The following is a 15918-nucleotide window of genomic DNA, read 5'->3' as shown; positions in this document are numbered from 1 at the left end:
ACATCCATCATCTAATCCTCATCCTTTTGACTCCACAACCTCATCCTGAACTTAACTAAACATCAGGGGCTTATTGCCAATCCGATATGGCAAACATCCTGTGTACCACTAATTGGAGTTTCACGCAGAAACGGCACCCTGACCTGGAGTGAACAGGTGGGTAGCTGAACTGTAAGCAGACGAAGGAATTGGCTTACTGAGTACCTATTTATAAGCTCTTCTTCCCCCTTGTTGTATTTTCACAATTTCAGCATTTTACGACAGATTTGTATTTCAGTCTTGATTGCGGCCTTCTTAAGTAAAAAGTACCTTCATTTATACACCATGCTATTAATAACTTTCCACAAGAAGACACTTTTCTGCACATAAAATGGTTTCCCTTTTTTCTTGCTTTATATTTGAATACTTTTTTGTACTGAGTTGGGGACGGCAACGTGCACGACTGATTAGCACGATGGCCTCACAGTACAGAGGTGCAGAGTTTGCATGTTTTCCCTGTGCTTGCGTGGGTTTCTCCAGGTACTCTGGTTTCCTCCCACATTCCAAAGACATGCATGGTAGGTTGATTGAACACACTAAATCAGTTTTGGGCAAACTTTTTCATTGGCGGGCCACAATGGGTTCTAAAATTTGACAGAGGGGCCGGACCAGGAGCAGTCCCTAGGTATGAGTGTGAGCACACACAGAAAGGTCGGAGCCCAGAATTGAATACTGCACCTCTGTGCTGTGAGACAGATGTGTTAACCAGCCATCTTGGTTCCACCTTGACTATAATAACAAATGCCAAATTAGTCAGTGATAACGGCAAAATACACTTAATCTTTTTGTGTTTCTTTTCAGATTAGACGGTGAATTTTTAATAGCCAAAATGTTGTCGTTTTTAGGCTGTCAAATGGCACAACACATAACGAATTATTCACGGAGCTGACAACATCAACTGTGCGGGGAATATCTTGCTTTTCTGAATCTTTCGCGTCATCATCGTTAGCGCCCTCTGTTTTTTTAGTTTGTTTGTTTGTTTTTACATCATGTTGTGACCTGCAGCTGTTGAAAAAGTAGCCACCCTGGTTTGATGAAGGAGCAGAAAGTAAAGCTATCGGTTTTCAAATGGCAGAGAAAATAAGTAGTTGTGTCGTACTGTATTACTAACTATCTCGTACAATTTGGAAATAAATGATCATGAAAATGGAGGGACGCTTCATGATAATTTGTTCCGCTTTCTTTCCTTGAGTCGTGGACAGTTCCACTTGAGGACGTCTCTTGGAAAGGGCGACACCCTGCGGCGAAACGACTTCACAGTGCATCGGGGTCTGACATCACGCTTCGCAAAATGGCGACGTCCCTTGGCTCCAACACCTACAATAGACAGAACTGGGAAGACGCGGTACGTTTTACGACACTTACTTTATAAACAGTAAACGCTGCAATTGAAACATTTGTACATGAATAACTCAATCTTAAATAGATGCCGCTTGTTACCACTAATCTGTTTGTAATTTGCCGGGCTCATTAGCATTAGCAAGCTAGCTTTTGCTGTTGGCTAGTAACGTGGATGCTAGCCTTTTTTCACGTGAGTCTCAACACTGGCTGGTATTTCGAATCGTTACACTAACAAACTGGTTGATAGAAGCATCCGCGATCGATAGATTGTTGGCAAACTGGTGAAAAAGCCACGATTAAACCATCATTTGGAAGTTTGGATGGACGTTGACCAAATGGAGTCCAGCCTTACCAACCTAGCGTTGTCAATTTTGAATGATTACGAAGTTCGAAGTGGATTGTTGTAGTTTTTGCTCGACTGGACTAACCGTGGTGGCAAACTAAAGTAATAATGCATGTACTTCAAAAAAGAGCCCAGTAAAGTACAATAATTGATTCAACTCCCGTACTTCAAAAAAACGTAAACCATACAGTCTGTGAAATGCGTTTAATTACTAAAGTTAAAATATATTTACATATATTTTTTACAGTCAATTGTGTGCTTGTCCTTGTTTTAATAAATTGATCCAATGTGGGGTAAAAACGACACTCTAAGTAATTTTACGATTATGAACTTACAGAGTGCTCTACTAATAAAATGTTTAGCGGTAGGGAGACAAAGCAAATAGTCATAAGACAAATCAATATTCCAATACAGTTGCCTGAAAAATCTACTGACGTTTTTTGTACCGTCTTACTTTCCACCACTGCTGATCAAATATGTCTTGTACTAAATCACGCTTCTTTTACAGGATTTCCCAATTCTCTGTCAGACATGTTTAGGAGAAAATCCTTACATTCGAATGGTGAGTGAGCATTTGAATCATGAATGTACCGCCTCGTTCAGTGTTTTTGTAGCATATCCAAGCATGTATCACTTGACCTTATTCATGCTATCTTGCCTCCCACCAGACCAAAGAGAAATATGGAAAAGAATGCAAGGTATGTTTTTATACTCTCAAGCAGCAAACACAATTGAAGTTTGAACATGTAATGCTATCTTCACTGTATTAACGGTTGTATGTTTTGCCAACAGATCTGTGCTCGACCCTTTACCGTGTTTCGCTGGTGTCCAGGGACACGTATGCGTTTCAAGAAGACTGAAGTCTGTCAGACTTGCAGTAAAATGAAGAATGTTTGTCAGACATGTCTGCTGGATCTGGAGTATGGTGAGTGTTTGGTTGTGGTTTGTTACATGTTCATGGTTTATGTTACATGCTTGTTTATGTATGTCGTTTTTAACTTGTGAGTTATACCTCTCAATGTGTTTTGTCCTTTTCTCAGGTTTACCCATCCAGGTTCGTGACACTGGCCTCGCTATTAAAGATGACATTCCTCGTTCCGACGTGAACAAAGAATACTTTACACAGAACATGGAGAGAGAGGTATTTGATTTATGATGCTTGTGCCCAGTGTTCAATTAATAGCACGGATGTACATTTTGTTGAACGTGTTTGCGACTGTTGAATGTTACTTATTTTAAGCAGCCTTGTCAGTCAGTTGATTGAGCACTCATGTCTCTTCCATGTTCATGTTTTTATTCTCAGTTTGCCGATTCCGATGGCACACGGCCAGGCGGTCAGGTCGGCAAGTCGACCAGCTCTAGTGACATGTTGCTGAAACTGGCCCGCACAACACCGTACTACAAGAGGAACCGTCCGCACATCTGCTCCTTCTGGGTTAAGGGAGAGTGTAGGAGAGGGGAAGAGTGTCCCTACCGGTGAGTGGCACTCCACAAAACACACTACACTTGCGGTATCAATTGTCTAGTGCAAGCTCTCTATATTGTAGCTTTTAGGCCTTTTCCTTTGAGGTTTTATCTACTTTGGCAGGCCTGATAGCCATCGATTCCCCATAAATGCAGCTTTTGACTTATAACTGCTATAGGCATGCTTTAGGTGTCCTTGGTCTCTGGCCGCTCCTCTAAACCTTCATTTATTGGGGATACGGTCTGCTCTAGACTCACCCCGAAAATCTGCAGTACAGTTACCATGTATATACATAGTCACTTGGTGGCTTTGTCATCTCTACCAGGTCTTTTTCAGTCAGCGATTGTGAGTCGGCATCAGTCTGAAAAACCAATTTAAATTTAGCTAACCGAGCATTCAGCGCTGTAGAGCTGACATGGCACCAAGGAGATGGATTCAAATTGGTCTATGCTACTTGAGCCAATCAGGACGCATAATTCAATATACTGCTTTGTATGCTGTAAAAAACAGCATGCAGAATTGCACTGTGAAAAATACAGGACGGACACAGTATGAGTTCATAATGCTATCAAAAAAAAAAAAACATCATGCAAAATAGAACTGTAAAACAAGGCAGAGAAAAATGAACCACAGTGTACGAGGGGCCTTTGCCGTGTAAGAGGCAACATGTCTTTGGTTTGGTGTTGGTCAACAGCAATTAAGTTTACTGTAATACTGACACAATGAATAAAAGACAATTAAACATTGTATATTTAAACACCAGTTTGTTCTACCAAACCATTAAATTTCATCTAAAGAAGACAGCTATCTTAATGCTAACATGAAAACTTGACTGGCTCACAGAAAGTAGGATAGATGTTATGGTAATTATGTTTAACACACATGGAGCAATACCACAAAAACAGAACATAAAGCGATGCTCACAGGCATAAATTCTCTCTTGTCTGGTAGAACAAAAACAGCCAAACGTGGTTCTATACTGTTTCCCAATAATGGTCATCCTCTTCTTTTTGGTGCTTATATATCTCTTACAAAATACTTCTTTGCTACCCAGTATGTTGCAGCACATTGTGGTGGTCAATCTGGACTTTTGAAAGTATTAAAAAAAAAGGTGTTCATTAATCTGAATGTTTGCAATTAGACAAGAGTCTGTATACTGTAAAAACTCATAAAAAGTGATGGCTTAAAAATCTGCAGTATAGCAGGGGTGCAAAGGACTAAATGCAATATAATGGGTGGAAACACTGAATACAATTCTCAGCTGTTATTAATAAGTAATGTATGATGTAGGCCCACCTGATGCCTTTTGGGGTTTACACAGGCATGAGAAGCCCACAGATCCCGATGATCCGCTCGCTGACCAGAACATCAAGGACCGTTACTATGGCATAAATGATCCAGTTGCTGACAAGCTGCTGAAGCGGGCCTCGACCATGCCCAGGCTGGACCCCCCGGACGACAAGTCCATCACCACCCTCTACATCGGGGGTCTTGGCGAAACAGTCACTGATGGAGATCTCAAGTGGGCATCCTCCTTTTTTTTTTTTTTTTTTCTCCTTTGACATGACACTTGTAAGTGTGCTGGGTTATGACCTTTCTTTTGTTTTTGTTCTATTATTTTTTAAGGGGCTACTTCTACCAGTTTGGTGAGATTCGTACAATCACAATAGTCCAAAGGCAACAGTGTGCCTTCATCCAGTTTGCCACACGGCAAGCTGCTGAAATGGCTGCAGAAAAGTCCTTCAACAAGCTAATCGTCAACGGTCAGAGACTCACCGTCAAGTGGGGAAGGTAAGATGTCATTGAGGCTGCGCATTTTCCAAGAAATGACTCCTAAAATGTGCATTTCTAAACCGTTCCAGGTCTCAGGCAGCTAGAGGAAAGGAGGGTGAGGGAATTACTGAGATGGGTACCAGACTTGATCCAGTGCCAGGACTACCAGGAGGTGAGTGCAATCTCCTCCACTTTTTGACTCCTAAATTTCACCCTGCCACAAATGACCCCAAGTTGTATTTTGGACACTCCTGGTTAAATGAATAACCAAATTAGTTTTTCATTCTGTATGTATTTGACAACACAGAATTATTAGTGATGTTGTTTTCTGACAACTTTGCAGCCTTACCCCCACCACCGCCTCTTGATGAAGAAGCTCCAGCGAATTATTTCAACCTGGACCCGGGCACCTCTCCAGCTGTCATGAATCTCACATTGCCGCCACCCCCAGGCCTCAACCCACCTCCTCCAGGTAAACTCGCAACCAATATCTGCTCTAATGCTCATCTGAGCGCCTGGATCTGAAAAGTTAATGTTGTTTTGTTGATGTTTTGCTCTCAAAGGTTTTGGTCCACCAATGTTTCACCCCATGGGTCCCATGGCTCCACCAATGCCCCCGCCCATGAGCATGAGACCTCCAGGTCAAATCCATTACCCCTCCCAGGATCCCCAGCGGATGGGTGCCCATGCTGCACATGGCGCACGCCACGGCGATTAGCGGCGAGGCTCAAACTCTACTATGGGTGTTTTTTTTCCCTATTTGTCACACCTGGCGCCATGCTGCCTGTGGGCCTGGAATCTGCTGTGGACTGGATGGAATTACAAAATTCAACATGCAGGATATTATTAGGTTTATTTTGCATCAGCAGTGCAGCACACAAACAAAATCAGTGCAGTCTGTCAAGATTTGTCATGCTTATTTTTTTTTAAAAATGTTAATATTCCACAGTGTAATGACTTAGCCTACTGATAGGATTTCTTTAAATATTTCTTTCACCTATTAAAAGATTCATTAGTCTTTAATAGTCTCCATGTCTGTCTATTAATAATCAAGCTATATGACAAAAAAAGAGGAAAATTGTTGGAAAATATTTAGATGAAGATACCATTGTAAAGGAAAGTTTATTACATTTCCTGCAACAGTAAAGATGAGGAATATCCTTAAAATATGTCAAATCTCATTTTATTATTCGTCTCCATCTTTGAAAATTCTTTCAATTTTGCAAGCCTATATTCAGCCAAGCATATACAAATGAGTGTTGGCTGTGACGGATCAGCTTTATGCATCCTGCTAATCCAGTGCTTGACTGTGGAAATTACAATTTCAAAATCCTGACTTTGCTTCAGCTGCCACTACCACTCAGTGTAGCCGCTAACCACGTCATCTATTAGTTTTTTTTTTTTTTTTTGCCTACCTCCTGCTGTTGCTGCTGACTAACAGAGATATGACCGTCTTAAGCTAATTAGTCCTTTTTCATAGTTCATTAGATTCAGGGCATTGATGACCTCCCCATCCCCTGGGCGCTCTGTTAAAATTAGGCCGATGACAAATGCGGTCCGAAGTGGCGCCTGGCAGGGTTTGCGATTCCTGGGCCTCAAAGCTAATAATGGGGATCACCCTCTTGCTGGACAGCGCACCTCCAAAAGGCATGGGAGACCTGCAAGTTGAAGGAAAAGCCTTAGTTTGATCCAAATGCTTTATGCTGCTCACGCAATAATCAAATGCCAACAATAGCTTCCCTGGATATGTTTCTGATTGAATTGAAGGTCTGATAGGGGGCAGAGGGCCACATGGGATTCAGGATGACTCAACCAGTTTATCACCAGCTGTTCTGTCCATTAGTTGAGCTCTGACTTGATAGAGGTTTCACAATTTCATCAAAATCTTGGGGGGGTGTAAATAGATCCAGCCACAGGGTGCTCCTTTTCAGAGCGGCTGGCAGAAAAATGGTGATATCGTGTGCATGTGTCTCATCAGTGTCGAATATCAGGCCCGGGGGTCAGGTCCGGCCTGCTGCTTCACTTTATGTGGCCCACCAATAAAAGGGACACCCACCATTCGCAGGGAATAGGGACCTGGCCGGCTTGCAAATCATGTCAATTTTTGACGGTCATTCAATTACACTGAAAAATAAAAAATGTAAACAAGCCAAATTCTTGAATACGATGGGATATTCCACCATGAAAAATTTTTCACAAAAAAAAAAAAGGGGGGGGTTTGTTCTGAATCCCGCCCCCCAATTTTTTTTAAAGTAGTTTAAATCTCATCCACTCCCAGATCAATCATAAACAAAGTCAAAAATCAAGAGTTTAAAGAATTTTTTGTCTGTTCTTTCACGATTCTACATGGTGGACAATGAAATAATGAAAGAAAGTTCTGTCTCTGCACTTTATATCGAGATCTTGCTGGGCTGTTTTTTTTTTTTTTTTTTTAGCCACGATTTCTGTGAATTGTTTTGTGTGTTTGGTGCAAGCCTGCAAACTATTTCAAACTATTGTGTTAAAATGACCGTAGTCAAAAAGTTGTTCAAACATTGACTGTATTTCAAATTAGGAAGTGGCAAACACACCAACAGATGGACGAGCCTATGCCCAGAACAACATAACCTCTTGGGTCATAAAGTCTGTTGTGTCTTGTTCACCATCTGCCAAAAAGCAATATTTGTCTTTCCTCGCAGTGCGGATGCATTTCACCCTGTTCCATGGTTTTGCTTCTCCATGTCTTGCTAGAGATTTGTAAACTGAGCCTCAGTGGGCCATCTCAAGTGTCGAGATTGAAAATAGCCGTCATGCAGCTACAGTCCAAGGAAGTGCATAGCAGACCTTGTCAGAATATTTAAATTGTGGAAACATGGACTAGAGCCTAGATGATTGTGGTGGTTAGATCATCTGTTGGTAATGGATGACCTCTTTCCACCTTTAATAATTACTGTAGTTTCAGAGAACACTTTAGAGACGAATGTGTACACTATTAAGATACACCTCTTATTTAATTAAGCAATTAGGTTTAGGTAAGACTACTGCATTGTTTCCAAACATTTACCTGTTAAAACACCTGTGGTGGGCAAGCTGCTGTCTCTGTGGTAAGGGCTGCCTAGCATTGAGGCCTTCCAGAAGTTCCTTGTCATGGCGCAAAGCTTCCCTCCATGGAGACCAGTAGGAAATGGGAATCACCCTTGTGTTGAATTTTTCATGGGGACTCTCCTTCCGAGAGGCAGCGTGTCCTGATGGAAGAAAAGATGAATTCAAAATAGCACTGAATGAAGACTTGTCATTGTGGCCAAACGGAGAAGTGGGCGAGTCATACGTATAAGTCGCCAATTTTAAGATTTCAGACTAAAGCTTATGAAAGACTCAACTTGACTTTCACTTGGTAATCAAAAGTCTTGACCTGACTGCCTGTTCACATGATCCAGATAGTGTGCCATTCGTTTTGTTTTTGAATGAAAAGTTGTTTTTGTGGAGTATGCTAGCTAAGCTAGCAACACAACAGCATGTTATGATGCAAAGTGGAGAGGTCACTTCATGAAGAAAGTATCTTGGAAGGAAAACAAAAGATTATTCATTTTGGATCAAAGGAATATTTTTTTAAGACAGGGTGTAAGATGCAAAGTTTACACCTCAACGATAATACGTCACCTACAAAGCTATGTTAACATCACAGTTTAGGTAAGCAAAAGCTTGTCATACTTTAGGCTATGATTTCATTGAGACTATGATTTTTAATTTCAATTAGTCAATTTCATCATGCCATACACCAAAGGAGGTGCCAAGCCCTTGCTGGTTTACAAGACACTGAAAAACAAAACTAACGTTAGAAATCAAACAGTATTGAGAACAACTCAACTCAATTATCAGAAAGAAACCAAAATAAATTTGAACAAAATGTCAATGGACAATATAGAGACTGGTTTTGGAACCACTGAAAATTTGTACACCAGTAGTATATTATCAGTAAGCAAACAAATGCAAGTGCAGACACTGAGTGCAAAGACAAATGTGCGCATAAAGCATTGAACACATGTTTTGTCCTGAGCCGAATTCAAATATTGCAGTATTTGTGCACTAATGTAAACAAAAAGGCCTATTTCTCGCAAATATATTATTCTTAATCCGTGTTACTGAACACTTCTCCTTTGCCAGAAGAATCAATCCACCTCACAGGTGTAGCATATCAAGATGATCAAGCTTGATTATCGCACAGGTGTGCCTTGAAGGCCCACAACAAAAGGCCCCTTGAAACTGTGCAGTTTTAGAGCACTGGATAGAGTCGTTTTCTTGTGGGCCGCCGAAGGCACAGTACTGCCATAAATGTGTTTGGCTATGTGAGGAAAACGGTGATTACGGGTACTTCAGATACTGACTGGTTTGTGACATTTCAGAGTGCCCTTTTATTGCGGGCAGCACCTCAGTACCAAAGGATGATTACAAGTGCTTCCAAACATCAAACAGATTTGCAGACAAGAAATTGGCACTAGAACCGCTCTAATATTCTGTAAATTTCAATGCAATGAATTGTGACTACTAAATTCTCAGTGTGAATAATTTACACTAGTTATACAAAGCGGCAATCAAAACAATGCTTTCATTGTTTTCTGACTACGACGCAGAAAATCCACCCGCTTTGGCTTTGTCCAGCATTCGGCTGAATGAGCCGTTATGCTCGTGTCACACTGCGGCGTCCAATGAGCGCAGTGCAGCACCATTCACCTGAAGCGAGGACATCAGGACTGACCTTCTTTGCGAGCGTCTTCTGAAGGTTCATGACCAGGCTATGCTTACCAGGGGAAGCGAAAGCTTGGTTTTCTTTTCCTCCCTGAGGCTTTTGGATGATTTGCGGGGGAGGAACAGCCACTGGATGGGCCTGAGAAAGGGACAATTAGATTGGTTGCAGTCAAAGGGTTTTAGGAGTTGAGTTTAATCATGCCTCTGAGCTACAGGGGACACAGTTCTGCAAAGTTTTCTTAAGTATGAAAGGACAGGGGTTATCCAAGCTTTCCTCTGAGACTCTATAACAGACGAGCCGTGCGAGAGACTAAAGATGTGCCGAATAAAAGTGAACATTGCAGCCAATGTGAAATTCACCAACGCTGCTAACAACATTGAATGTATTTTTTTTTTATAACGATAGATGAATAGACCAGAATCTCCAACTGAGGAAGCTATCATCTTTTTATTGTGTGCCTTCACCAGAGATTTGATGTACTGTACCTTCACAATGAGATCTATTAAAAACAGCTGTGCCAAAGTATTGTTTGAATCTTGTCAGACAACTATTTATTTAAATCTAATAATGTAACTAAAATATTATCCACCAATCCTCATTTGGATCAGGTGAGGCTATCAAAGCTGACTTTGGGCTCTGAATTGGACACCATCTGATCGCAGGACGAACCATTCCCACTCACAGTCACACAAATGAGCAATTTAGAATCTTGAATTAAGATAACGGGCGTGTTTTGGAAAAGCCTATGCAAGAGGCAACTGTACTGCTGCCAAAATATTCCAAGTGCTTAACAGTAGTGCAGTCCAATCAATTTATGTCATCCTCCCAGAACTAGGAAGTGGACTAAAAACACAATTTAACTTCATTATTTTCTGTGTAGGAATTCATTTTCTATATTTGCCATTTTTCTTACAATGGACCACAAATTGATATATAGCATTTCACTTTTTGATGTTAGAGGAACTACAGATGTCTTTTTGCCATACTTTTGCTTCGGTATGCAAATTGGTACAGTCTAAGTGTTTGAGGTAATCCGGAGAGAACAAGCCTGCTAACATAAAAATTAAATCATGAACCATAGAACCAAGAAATAGCAAAGTAAATGGTTGTTTACGACCTAAAAGGAATGTTGTCCATTTTTCCCGGTTTTGTTTATATTCTTTTGCTGCTGATTGTTTCAAGATGGAAATGGTCAAATCTCAGTTGTAGTTTTCCTGTGTGGAGTTTACATGTTCTCCAATTTGAGTGGGTACTCTCCTGGCACTCCAACTTCCTCCTACATTCTCAAGACATGCTATTGTAGACTCTAAATTGTCTTGAGGTGCGACTGATGTCATCCATCCATCCATTGTTCATTTGAATGTGCTTTGCGACCAGCAGTTGAATCAGTTGCTGTGAATCATGTGTGTCTCCGCCTTACACTCATGGCGTTATAAGCGCTGTTGGGCACGTTCTCCAGCGTGAATCTCTCAGCCCGCTTCTGCCTCTCCTGAAACATGCGAGAGCCTCGGTTGGACGGTAGGTTGAGCTCCTCAATCATCACGTCTTTTGGAACGCTGACCTTCTTCACCAGATCCAAATGCCCTGACGTGACACGAAGACAAATGGGTGTTAATCAGCGATCACACAATCCACACGTGTGCTTGCTGCGCAGGGAACATGTGGGCTAACATTGGATGGCACTGAAACAATTTCTCGTTTCACTGTTTCCTCGTGCTTTTTCTTTTTGTCAGTAGCAAGCAATTAGTGCCTGTGGCTTTCAGTAGATGATTTATTGCAATTATAGAAACCATCAATACTGAACAAAAAGGCAATATAATAGCACGTAACTTTATCATATACATCACTCAAAGTGTATATTCATTTAATAAAATGAGAAAAGCATAACAAAAAGACTCAAATAAAATACACCATACTCACCCGAGATGTGTGCTGAGTATTAAATTCCTGAATGTGTGCAGATTGCTACAGATGTGTTGTGCTCGTCAAAGTTCAGGTTTTGCTCTGACCAACCAATAAGAGGACGAAAAAATGCAGATGTTATCTGTGCCCAACTGGTTTATATATGAGGCAACATCTGTTTTTTTTTTTTCGCTTAAAACACTGTTATCAGTGCGTGTTTTCAACTAGAATCCCTGTATGCGGTATTGAGAGCAAACATCTGTTTTGCATCGGCCATTATGAGTATTTTATCAGCATCGTGAAACGTGACTTATAGAGGTTAGTTATGAATTTTGCAGTTGTTTTTTTTTCTGGTGGGCTTTGCTATCATTTCATTGTTCAAGGATGTTTGAGACACGCGTGGAGATATACCTTCGTCGGGAAAAAAATCCCACATTCACAACCATACATTAGAAGCAGTGCAACCAAGAGAAATGCTAAAAAATGAAGAGACTTGACTATTATGAATAAATTAATAAAATTTCATGGAATAGATATTATAATTGAGGTTTCACACTAAATGTAGGCCACCGCTGCTTCCTTCTAGAGCGAAACAACAGAGGAACGCTAATTTAAATAATAGCACGCATAATTGAGTCGCAATCCACAGAGTTCCTCTCATATGCTATCATGGCCGAGCAGCGACACTGAAATAGCCTCAAGATGATGTCAGAGCGTGTATTTGTTGTTGTCCGAGGTTGCAAGGGTAACTGGGCATATAAATAGCAATCTCCAGATGAAAGGCGCTCCCAACGAAAGGAAAGCCGTATGTCCCGCTCATGATAAGAGTTTAGAGAAGCCCCCGGGGCATTTCGAGGAGCGTCCCCGGCATGAAATCCACTGGTGGGAGTCGCATTTTGCTGAGGTTAGGAGGTATAACGCTCTTTCAAAGCTGAGCTGGCGGGGCAACACTGGAGAACAAACACAGAGGAGGGGGACGCTCCCTGCTGGAATGTTTGGAGAACATGACAAAACTTTGGGGATTTGGATGTGCACCTCTGCAGCGTCTCCAGGCAGCCTTTACATTGCTTGTAGCAGCAAGTGCAGTATCATGTTTATGTGGGTCATTTTAAAGTGCGTCATCTTCATGACTTACCGCCTCTGGCCTCTCTCGACAGCATCTGAGCCTGCAACATTCTCTGCTTGGTGACGTCATCCAGGCCTGACTGCATGAACATCATCTTGTCCCTCTGATGCAAAGACATATGGCTCAGGTCTCAAAACCCAACAGGTGTAAGTGCAATATTAACTAAATATTATTTATTCGTGTAAGTAATGGTTCTGAGGAGGTATATTAATTGCAAGGACTAGATAAGGATTGAGAATAACTTAAAACAAACCTTTTGATTGGCGGGCCACAATGGGTTCTAAAATTTGACAGAGGGGCCGGACCAGGAGCAGATGGATGGAGTGTTTTGGTCACCTCACCTCATCAGAGAAAAAAAAATACGTTTAATTTTAAATGAAAGTGAACGAAAGCATTCCAACAAAATATGTCTTTGAAAAACCAGAGTATTTAGAAAATAGAACATCAATATTAGGTTTATTCATTTTTTTTTTTTTTTCAAGTTTGGAGGGCGTTTAACGGGCCACATGTGGCCCCCGGGTCGTAGTTTGCCCACACCTGACTTAAAGCAAAAACTTGAAGACAGATTGTTAGTTGAAAAGGCACTTTTTCATTATTGTTGCGATTGTTTGCAAAACAACACATTGGAGCCTAATTTTGTATTAGGGGCGTGCATCACACGCTAAAAGACGATTCGATATGTATCTCAATGCATGGGGTACGATTCATACGATTCACGCACCGTTTCATTTTAAAGTGAAGCAATTTATTTCGGTTTGATTCAGTGGGATTACGATCCGGCTGAATTTGAGAGTGTATGATGGATGAGTTTGTTCTTTTTTTATTTTTCATACATCAATAAACTTGTCAGTACTGTAAATGTGGCATTTCCTTCAAAGATTTATCACTCCAATAAAAGACAATTCGATATGTATCATGATATATTTTGGATTGGAACGATTGCATCCACTCACCTCTTTTAAATTAAAAAAGATTTCCTTGATTCAAATTGTTTTTGTGATGCCCTTATTATATATGCAACGGTAAAATCCTGTGAAAATACTATTTATTATCATTATTTACAACAAAAAAAGATCCAAAATTGAGGGGCAGATATAAAAGGGGGCTTAATAAGAAACATTTTAATCACATTGGTTAGACATTTGCAAGTGCCTTGGGAATGTAAAAAATAAATAAATAAACAAACAAACAAAAAACGTTGAACTCACTATGCCTCACATACCGGAATTAAAAGTAGATTTCAAAAAGATTAAAAAAGCAAAGTAAAGAAACAAAAAAAACATCTTACTAAAATTACGATTGATTTAAAAAATACTTGAAAAGATCATAATCCTAGGTAGCCTAATTTTTATCCTGGATTTAAATGCATTTGCACTTTATTGAAATGGTTTGAATCTTTTTTCATTTTCTTTGATAATAAAGGAGTCCAGCAAATCAGGGGACTGTATTATACACTAGTACAGGTGGGAAAATAAGGTTGATTAATGCTTCCTGAATACAAGACACCTTATTTGGTTTTATCCCCTTTTAACACTGCTACCCTAACATAGATTTTATGAGCCAAATCCAATCCAACATGACTTTTGATCCAGTGATCTGTTTGGCTACTATAACATTGACTATCTTTACAAGCGGTGCACCTGCATTACATGAAACGAGACATTCATCTTGCCTTGCAGGGGGCCAGCAATTGCATTAGTATGATTGCTTTTCTTTGTTAACAATCAACATCACAATCAGTATTCCATGGCAGCCACACTGCAGCGCAAGCAAACAATAAATAATATTTTGCAACGAGGAAATAGACGTGTAGGACATGATTGATGTTGCGTGTATGTAGGAATCATTTTGCATCTGCCGCCTTACCTGAGCGCCTGGTTGTCTGTCTCTGCGTGTGGGGTGTCAGAACTAATCTGGGTGGCTGTGGGGTTTATCCCGCACCGGGACAAGAAGCCTCCCCACAGCAACGTGACACTCCCCAAACCGAGAAGGAATAGCCCGTATATAAAACGCATCGCGGAATGCCTCGGGCTCTTAGCTCACCGGGTTATTTTAACACGGGTGAGGATGGATGAATGAAGTGATTAGGGGGTCGGGGGCAAGTCTAAAGATTTTCATCCTGACCGCAAAGCTATTTGACAATAATTTAAAAAAAGTCTGTTTGCGCCTTATAACAGCTGGTATGCCGACATTAACACGAGGCCAAGCTAACAATTGTACTGCATAAACAAATATTTTACTAGTCACTTCGTTTTTCATTTTCCTCTGTAAAATAACGCAAACAGCTATAAGCTCTTATTTATCGGACCACCTGCTGTGAAAGGTTCTGAAGTATTTGTGAATTGTAAAATGTAATTCATCCTTTTTTAATAGCTGATAACACCAGGGTACAACAAACCTAGCATACATGTTTTGGGATTTGAGGCGATTTCAGTCATTTGTTTCTGAATACATTAATTACGTTTAAAGATAAATCCTGAAAAAAATGCGTCCTGAGAACAGTTTAGTGTTGAATTGCTGAGGTAGGTTTCAACTTTTTTTCCCCACTTTTTTACAGCCTACATTTCGCTAGCCCTCAAGCCCACATATGTGGAACCACAAACGATACAAAATCAATTGGTGACTTATTAGATGACACAGTTGCTGGTCTGTGAACTGGAACGCTAATGAGCTAGCATGTAAGCGCGGTAGCTCACGGACCGCCGTTGACGTCGTCCTCCAAGTCACTGCCTCACTCGTTTCGTATCGTGAGTGGCTTCACACTCACTTCAGGGAATGTTAGCTGTTTATTAAACACAGCGGCTCATTATTCAGCCCGTGGCTCACACCCAAGACAATTACTGTCAGCACAAGGTTTTGTGCAGGAATGTATTTGAGTGACAGGTAAGAGTTGAGTGGGCCGTGTTTTAGCTCATTCAACGGACACAACTTCTGACAGCTGGAGGGGAAGCTCGATTTTTGTATTCTGTACCTCATTTTTTATGCTTTCTGATTATTTTTTTTTTTTTATTCAAATTTGGCAAGCTTGTTAAAACACACTTGTTAAAACGGGTTTTATTTTCACTTTACAGGGACTTTAATTGAGTATAATTGGATCCATTTTGAACTAAATCTAAACTATAATATGTGCATTATACTTTAATTTGTACAATTGAAATGGGATTTTAATGTCATATTTTACATGTAAATTGGATTTTTTTTAT

General features: G+C 40.6%; 2 protein-coding genes across 5 annotated transcripts; one reads left to right on the top strand and one right to left on the bottom strand.

Moving 5' to 3' along the window:
* The first annotated feature begins 1231 nt into the window (after nucleotides 1-1231).
* Nucleotides 1232-5984, top strand: rbm22 (RNA binding motif protein 22). Of its 2 annotated transcripts, none has more exons than XM_088293084.1 (11): nucleotides 1232-1384; nucleotides 2232-2285; nucleotides 2392-2421; nucleotides 2516-2648; nucleotides 2764-2864; nucleotides 3027-3199; nucleotides 4510-4710; nucleotides 4815-4979; nucleotides 5051-5133; nucleotides 5305-5433; nucleotides 5525-5984. In XM_088293084.1, the coding sequence occupies exons 1-11, from the start codon at nucleotides 1331-1333 to the stop codon at nucleotides 5677-5679; spliced, it is 1278 nt and encodes a 425-aa protein (XP_088149210.1). In that variant the 5' UTR covers nucleotides 1232-1330; the 3' UTR covers nucleotides 5680-5984. The 2 variants fall into 2 exon arrangements, with proteins under 2 accessions (XP_088149210.1, XP_088149211.1); XM_088293085.1 differs by lacking the exon at nucleotides 1232-1384 and adding an exon at nucleotides 1419-1570.
* On the bottom strand, nucleotides 5806-14616 carry LOC148338205 (myozenin-2-like). Of its 3 annotated transcripts, XM_088293088.1 has the most exons (7): nucleotides 14582-14608; nucleotides 12969-13056; nucleotides 12725-12818; nucleotides 11108-11271; nucleotides 9744-9825; nucleotides 8005-8185; nucleotides 5806-6619 (listed from the first exon to the last, which is right to left on the bottom strand). In XM_088293088.1, exons 3-7 carry the CDS (start codon nucleotides 12807-12809, stop codon nucleotides 6436-6438), a joined length of 696 nt encoding a protein of 231 aa, XP_088149214.1. In that variant the 5' UTR covers nucleotides 12810-12818; nucleotides 12969-13056; nucleotides 14582-14608; the 3' UTR covers nucleotides 5806-6435. The 3 variants fall into 3 exon arrangements, with proteins under 3 accessions (XP_088149214.1, XP_088149213.1, XP_088149215.1); XM_088293087.1 differs by lacking the exon at nucleotides 12969-13056 and having other exon boundaries at nucleotides 14582-14616; XM_088293089.1 differs by lacking the exons at nucleotides 12969-13056; nucleotides 14582-14608 and having other exon boundaries at nucleotides 9672-9825; nucleotides 12725-12844.
* Nucleotides 14617-15918: the final 1302 nt, after the last annotated feature.

The sequence above is a fragment of the Idiotropiscis lumnitzeri genome, chromosome 4, assembly GCF_059441095.1.
Source record: "Idiotropiscis lumnitzeri isolate Australia: NSW breed Sydney's pygmy pipehorse chromosome 4, RoL_Ilum_1.0, whole genome shotgun sequence".
Lineage (NCBI taxonomy): Eukaryota > Metazoa > Chordata > Actinopteri > Syngnathiformes > Syngnathidae > Idiotropiscis > Idiotropiscis lumnitzeri.
Note: the sequence above shows the minus strand (reverse complement) of the source record. Positions and strands in the feature narration are given on the sequence as shown.

Coding starts and splice junctions, on each gene's coding strand:
- rbm22 (XM_088293084.1), top strand. CDS start 1,331: ATGGCGACGTCCCTTGGCTCCAACACCTACAATAGACAGAACTGGGAA. Junction 3,200..4,509: donor GGGGAAGAGTGTCCCTACCG/GTGAGTGGCACT, acceptor GGGTTTACACAG/GCATGAGAAGCCCACAGATC. Junction 4,711..4,814: donor GTCACTGATGGAGATCTCAA/GTGGGCATCCTC, acceptor TTATTTTTTAAG/GGGCTACTTCTACCAGTTTG.
- LOC148338205 (XM_088293089.1), bottom strand. CDS start 12,833: ATGTCTTTGCATCAGAGGGACAAGATGATGTTCATGCAGTCAGGCCTG. Junction 11,272..12,724: donor GTCGAGAGAGGCCAGAGGCG/GTAAGTCATGAA, acceptor GTGTCACGTCAG/GGCATTTGGATCTGGTGAAG. Junction 9,826..11,107: donor GCGCTTATAACGCCATGAGT/GTAAGGCGGAGA, acceptor TCCCTTTCTCAG/GCCCATCCAGTGGCTGTTCC.